The 7,113-nt window shown below is 40.6% G+C and overlaps 1 protein-coding gene across 2 annotated transcripts; it reads right to left on the bottom strand.

The window, feature by feature from the left end:
- Positions 1 to 4,460: 4,460 nt before the first annotated feature.
- On the bottom strand, positions 4,461 to 6,896 carry LOC122021894 (rust resistance kinase Lr10-like). 2 transcript variants are annotated; one of them, XM_042580066.1, is made up of 3 exons: positions 6,105 to 6,896; positions 5,841 to 6,028; positions 4,461 to 5,739 (listed from the first exon to the last, which is right to left on the bottom strand). In XM_042580066.1, exons 1-3 carry the CDS (start codon positions 6,860 to 6,862, stop codon positions 4,556 to 4,558), a joined length of 2,130 nt encoding a protein of 709 aa, XP_042436000.1. In that variant the 5' UTR covers positions 6,863 to 6,896; the 3' UTR covers positions 4,461 to 4,555. The 2 variants fall into 2 exon arrangements, with proteins under 2 accessions (XP_042436000.1, XP_042436001.1); XM_042580067.1 differs by having other exon boundaries at positions 5,841 to 6,036; positions 6,105 to 6,269.
- Between the last annotated feature and the right edge of the window lie 217 nt (positions 6,897 to 7,113).

Raw genomic sequence — 7,113 nt, 5'->3', positions numbered from 1 at the left:
TGATCCAAAACTTAATCTATTTGTTCTTTAAGGTTTAGACTTGGATCTCCTGCGGAACTTAACACGTTTGATCCAAATCACCTAAGTTATTAATTCCATTAAATATTAATTTCCATAATTGGTTCCCAGTACTGACGTGGCGAGGCACATGGCCTTCTTGGATATGGGAACAACCACCACCGACTAGACAAAACCTTTTATGGAAAGCTAATATTTAATTTCCTAAAATAACTTTAGGTCAACCAAAAGGAACAATCAAATCACAAGAAAAAGAAAAATAAAAGAACACAACTTCGAAAAACATATTCGAAATACTAGAATCGTAAGCCTCTTGTATTTGGTATTATTTCCATAAATAACTAGTATGATGCGGAAAGAAAAATTACTAGTTATACCTTATAGAAAAACCTCTTGATCTTCTACCGTATTCCTCTTCTAACCTCGGACGTTGTGTGGGCAACGATCTTCCGAGATGAGAAACCACCAAAGCACCTTCTTCTCCTTTCTTCAAGTTTCGGCCAAGCACTATGCTTCCAAGAGATGAAGATCTTTTTCCATCAATCAAGCTCCAAGGGATGTAAGCTTTCTCTCCTTCTTCTCCAAGCTAAAATCTGGCCACCACTTGATCTTCAAGGAGGAAGAGAGGTCCGGCCACAAGATGGAGAGAAGAGAAAGGAAGGAGGCCGGCCACACCAAGGAAGAAAAGAGGGAGAAAATAATAGAGGTTGTTCACCCTTGAAGGCTCCTCTACCTCCTCTTTTATAATCCTTGGTCTTGGCAAATAAGGAAATTTTAATAAAACTTCCTTAATTCTTTTGCCATGAAAAGGAAAATTTTATTTTAATTAAAATAATTTTCTTTCTCACTAAAACATGGCCGGCCACTTATTTCCTCAAATCAAGGAGAGTTTTAATTAAACAAGAATTAAAACTTCCTAATTTGTTTCCGAAAATTTATAAAAATTTCTCCAATAATTTTATCCTTCATGATTGGTTTATAAAAAGGAAATTTAATAAATTAAAATCTTTCTTTTAAACATGTGGATAAAAAGAAAGTTATCTCTAAAAATTAAAATCTCTTTCAATCTACAAATAAGGAAAGATATCAAATCTTTTCTTAATCTTTTGTAGAAACTTATAAAAGAGAATATTTAATTTTTAAACTCTCTTTTAAATCATGAACATGTTTTAAAAGGAAAGTTTTCTTAAAATTTAAAATCCTCCTTTAATCAACAAATAAGGAAAGATTTCAAATTTTAAACTCTCTTTTAATCATGTAGATGATTTACAAATAAGGAAAGTTTTTACCAAAAATTAAAACCATCCTTTTAAACTACAAATAAGGAAAGAGATTAATCTCTTCTCTTAATCTTTTGTAGAAAGTTATAAAAGGAAATTTTTAATTTTTTTAACTCTCTTTTAAAAACATGATATCCACATAAGAAATAATTTTAATAAAAATCCTTTTTAATATTCTAGTGGCCGGCCACCTAAGCTTGGGACCCAAGCTTTGGCCGGCCACCTTCATGGCTCATCCACTTGGTCTTGGCCGGCCCTAGCTTGGGTTCCAAGCTAGCTTGGCCAGCCCCATTGGATGGGTAAGAAGGTGGGTATGCGGTGGGTATAAATCTCTATATACTAGAGGCTACGATAGGGACCGAGAGGAGGAATTGGTTTTGGTCTCCCGATAAAATTAAGCATCCCGTGTTCGCCCCGAACACACAACTTAATTTTATCAATAATAATTCATTCCACTAGAGAACTATTATTGAACTACCGCACCAATCCCAAATTACATTTTGGGCTCCTTCTTATTATGAGTGTGTTAGTCTCCCTGTGTTTAAGATAACAAATGTCCACTAATTAAGTAAGTTACTGACAACTTACTTAATTAATATCTTAGTCCAAGAGTAGTACCACTCAACCTTATCATCATGTCGGACTAGGTCCACCTGCAGGGTTTAACATGACAATCCTTATGAGCTCCTCTTGAGGACATTATCAACCTAGTATCTCTAGGACACAGTTTCCTTCTATAATCAACAACACACACTATAAGTGATACCATTTCCCAACTTATCGGGCTTATTGATTCATCGAACTAAATCTCACCCATTGATAAATTAAAGAAATAAATATCAAATATATGTGCTTGTTATTATATTAGGATTAAGAGCACACACTTCCATAATAACCGAGGTCTTTGTTTCTTTATAAAATCAGTATAAAAGAAACGACCTCAAATGGTCCTACTCAATACACTCTAAGTGTACTAGTGTAATTATACAGTCAAGATAAACTGATACCTAATTACACTACGACCTTCTAATGGTTTGTTCCTTTCCATTTTGGTCGTGAGCTACTGTTTATAATTTATAAGGTACTGATAACATGATCCTCTGTGTGTGACACCACACACCATGTTATCTACAATATAAATTAATTGAACAACTACATTTATCACAAATGTAGACATTTGACCAATGTGATTCTTATTTCTAGATAAATGTTTATACCAAAAGCTAGGCTTTTAGTATACACTCTAACAGAAATATTTACAGACGGTAGAAAAAAAGGGATGAACGGGAAACCGGAGACCTGCACTAAACTAGTCCTTAAAGAAAGACAGAAAACCGGCTTGTGGTTCGTATGGCCAGTCGTAAGCGGAGGGAATAGCGACTTGATAATCGTATGGAAAGTGGTAGGTGGATTTCATCTTTTCTATATTGTCCCCATCAAACCTGGACTCGATGGAAGTATAACAGAGCTCAGGGACGGGCACAGGGGGTTGCAAAGAGCTAGCCATCGAAAATGAAGGAATCAGGAAGAAACAACACACGGATTCAACAAAGGAAAAGAGAAAAGCCTTACTGAGAAAGGTCGCCGAAGAAGAAGGGGAGAAGAAATGTCGCAGAGGTTGCTCGAAGAAGAAGATGCAAGACACGATGAAGACGACGGCGAGCAAATGGAGGTTTATAAACTTCGTGGCTGATCACCCACAACCGTCCGATCAAGGGTTGCGTAAAACTAGGAGAAGATCTGGACATAGAATTTGAAAAGGCACCTGTCACATCACCAACGGATATTTGCCTATCACGTCAATCGTACGACGGTAGAAAGTGGGACACGTGTCAGCAGGTTATAGCGGAGCATTACTTAATTAAAAGGCATGGGTGACGTGCTCGGGTATAATGATCAGAGATTTATACGGTCTCCTAGAAATTTGGAGGACGTCAACTACTATCACAGGGCGCTCATCTGATCGATGAGCACGGAGAGTATCCAATCGATGGAGGTCATCTGAGGCACTACTTGTCCAGTTAGTCGGACTTGCAACCTCTTTCAACTAGACTTGAGGGGAAGGCTTGTGATGCGGTGATAAAGGAGACCCACTAAGTGTGGGTCAGAGGAGGAAGATAACAATCCATGTGGAGGTCAAAGTCAAGGAGGTCAATGTCAGAGGACCGACGGGCCCACAAAAGGGTGGTCAAACGGAGCCCTACAGCAGGGGCCGACCGGCATATGTTGCCCGACCGGCAAAGAGGTGGGCCAAGCGAAGCGCCTGTGCATCCAAGATCACTAAAAGTTCATCACAGAGCAAAGGAGCCTGGAGATGACCGAAACGTTATTATGGTCGGGTAAGAACATACTATCGAAACTCGTCGTCGTATGGAAGAGCAGCCGAGTCCTTCCGAGCGGAGGAGTACTTGGCCAATCAGAGGAGTACTTAGCCGAGCGGTTATCTCGCTCTGCGATCAGCAGGAGACGTATCTTTGGATATACTTTTGGGAGATAGTTCCGCCGACAGAACGCATGGTCAACAAGCGGATCGTACGACGGACAAATCGGAGGGCGTGCCCACGACCAATTGAAGAACATGTCCATGACCACGTGTCCATGGCCACGTATTTAGGACCAATTGGGGAACGTGTTCGCAACCAATGGAAGAACGTATCCATGCCTCGAAAAGTGAGCACATCGCCCACCAAGACATTATATAAAGGAGGGTTCGTACACTTGCGCAGATACGCATTATTCACTATTTACACTTGTGTTACTATTGTTTCATCTTCTTCTTCGTGACGTTGACTAACTTGAACATCAGAGGGTCAACGCTAGGGCCCGCTTCCTTGACTTGGCACTGACGTTTCTTGTGTTTGCAGATCAGAGTATGATTCAGTCAATGCAGCAGCCACATCCTAACTTTCTATTTTTATGATTTTCGGACATGATCCAAGTATGTATAAGAATTTTGATAAACCATCCTCAATTCTTAATATTTTTTCTTTTCGATAAAATCTAGAAAACGGTGAATTTCTCTTTATCTTGCCCGGTGTTAAAGTTCATCGCTTTGCTTGGAGATGTTTGAAGGGGTCACCCGGAATACGAACTGAAGCATCAAATATTGTGTATCATTCATTTAACCCTTAATCATGTTTACCCCATCTGTCTTGCACAGTATTAGAATTAAACGGAAGAGTTATTAAGATAGCTACTTTCCAATCTCATGATGGCTAAAATTCTAGTAACAGGTGAACTATATACACCTATTGAGTTTAAGAATGCTCTGAGATGACAGATAGTTGTATAGAAGATGAAGCCAATCCAGAATTGTTGGGACGTAAAGTATGCTGCTGATCATGTAGTTCTTCTTCTCCAGAAGATGCAATTGTGGAGGTGAATTCTAATTCTCTCGGACTTGACTCTAGTGAGGAAAAGAAAGGCTTGGGTGGCATCTGTAGTTCATTCACGTCTCCTTCAAGCATCTCCACCACACTGCTCATGGACGGCCGACTACTTGACTTTATTTGGATGCACCAAAGTCCCACCATGGACAACTTTTTCTCCATTTCACTGATTTCAATCTCTTCAATATCATGGATGCTCTCACTTACATGCGGCTGAACAAGTTTGTCGTAGACCCAAGAAGGATAATAAACCTGACTGGTGTTCTCGGCTCTCACATCTACATTATGTCTCCCGCCGGCCATCTCCATTAGCAGCATTCCGAAGCTGTAGACATCCGACTTGTTTGATATGATCCCAAAATTTCTCGATATCAGCTCGGGTGCTATGTATCCTATCGTGCCTCTGGTAACGCTCATGGATATTAAGTTCTTGTCCTTTGGGTACAATTTTGCAAGCCCAAAGTCTGAAATCTTGGGAATGAAGTTGCGATCGAGGAGGATGTTGTGGGGCTTGATGTCGAAGTGCAAAATTTGCATGTCGCAGCCCTGATGGAGGTAGTTGATGCCTCTAGCAATCCCCAGGGCCACCTCATGGAGCTTCTCGACAGTGAACGTGTTTCTCCTGTTGGCAGAGAAGATGTACTTGTCGAGCGAGCCATTTGGCATGTACTCGTAGATGAGTGCTCTCTTTGATCCCTCGGAGCAAAACCCAACCAAACGCACCACGTTGATGTGGTGGATCCTGCCGATCGTGGAGACCTCGCTGATGAAATCTTCGCCGTGGAACTTGGAGCTGCCGACAAGCATCTTGACGGCAACAGGGAATTCACCAAGAATGTATCCTTTGAACACGGAACCAAATCCGCCTTGGCCCAGTTTTTCTCTGAAGTGACTCGTCATGGCTATGATGTCGCTGTAGGCGTAGCGTGTGGGAGTTAGATTTTGCTGGATTTGCAGAAACTTTTCAACTGAGTCGATGGGCTTTCTTGTCTTCCAATAATTGTATGCGAGGAATGCATGAATCAATAGCGGTGCGATCACAAATCTGCAAACTGTGGTAACAAGCGAATGGCGAACAATAAACTATAGTTATGCGATTGGACTAAGTAGTGTTACTGCATGCAGATGGAAAATCAATGAAGTAAAACCATACCTAGCTGACAAAGAGCTATATTTATTGCAAGGACTAAGACCATTGTAAAACCGAAGATAACGTGATTATGGTTGCGACCACTCTCCCCCAAGTAGACGCAACTTAAAAAGGCAAATTCGCCGTAGACGGGAACAAGTATCACGTTGTAAGGGGAGTTCAAGTCGCGGTATACATAATGTGCAAGTGACCTGCAGGGCTACGAATTAAATTTGGTAAGAAAAGGTTAAAACACATGATAAAATTAATTAAACATTATTTTCCTACCAACTTGCTTTCCAGCATCTCTCGAAAACGTTGAAGGTTGTCAAATCCAATGGAACCCAGACTCCTCTCGCTAGGAGATCGAATATATCACTGTAATTGTACCTATAATCTCTGTCAACTGGCAAAAAGTTAACGAATCTACATGAGTTCTTGAGGTTGCGTATTGCATATGCATCGTAGTCAACGATGGCATATGTTGTCGAGCTATTCTCCCCAGTAAGACAATGGATGGGCTTGTAAAGATCGCTATGAATTTCCTGTTTGCAGCTCATAAAACTAGCCCATTCTCTAAACATTCCATACTCAAGCTGTCTAGCATCTTCAGTCGAACTAAATGGCCAAAGTGACACTTGGATGAGGAAAAGTGTATTTAGGGGGAAGTGTGCACTGGGAAGCACGCATTTATTAGAACCTGTGACATAACCGGCATAGACGAGCCTGAATTGCGATTGATTATATGATATTTCGGTGACCAGGTACTTGTCTGTAGATGACAACTTATGCAAGACTGCATCTTTTCCTGATTCACAGATGAGCTCAAACTCTGACTTACCGCACCACTTTGGGTCGCTTTGTAGGCGGAACGGGTAGTGGATATCGTCAAGGATACCGCAAGAGGAAGAGCAGCCTTTATTTTGAGATCTACCGAGCACTCCACCTGTAAGAGTGGTGAGAAAGAAAAAGACGAGAAGAGAAGTGAAGAAGGATTCTGGTGTAGATCTTTTCATGATCTCTCTCCCTCTGCAATTCAATTCCATATAATTGTGTTGGTGCTAAATTGGTATGGATGCTTTTAAAAAGAGGAACATACAGTTCTAGTTTATGATCACAAGGTTGAGTGGCGCAATTTGTTCCACATTTTCATTTGGAAACGCGTGTCTCACATGGATTCTTATCCCGTTAAAGTCAACCGGTGATGCTTCAATTGAAGTGACCCATGTGTCCGGTCAAAATCAAGGAAATGGACTGATATAATAGTCAAAATCAAAGAACGGTCAACCATTAAAAT

Source organism: Zingiber officinale, chromosome 9A, assembly GCF_018446385.1.
Source record: "Zingiber officinale cultivar Zhangliang chromosome 9A, Zo_v1.1, whole genome shotgun sequence".
Classification (NCBI taxonomy): Eukaryota; Viridiplantae; Streptophyta; class Magnoliopsida; order Zingiberales; family Zingiberaceae; genus Zingiber; species Zingiber officinale.
The sequence above is the reverse complement of the archived record's forward strand: the minus strand, read 5'-3'. Positions and strand labels throughout refer to the sequence as shown.

Coding starts and splice junctions, on each gene's coding strand:
- LOC122021894 (XM_042580066.1), bottom strand. CDS start 6,862: ATGGAATTGAATTGCAGAGGGAGAGAGATCATGAAAAGATCTACACCA. Junction 6,029..6,104: donor AGATGCTGGAAAGCAAGTTG/GTAGGAAAATAA, acceptor GTAGCCCTGCAG/GTCACTTGCACATTATGTAT. Junction 5,740..5,840: donor TATAGCTCTTTGTCAGCTAG/GTATGGTTTTAC, acceptor TTGTTACCACAG/TTTGCAGATTTGTGATCGCA.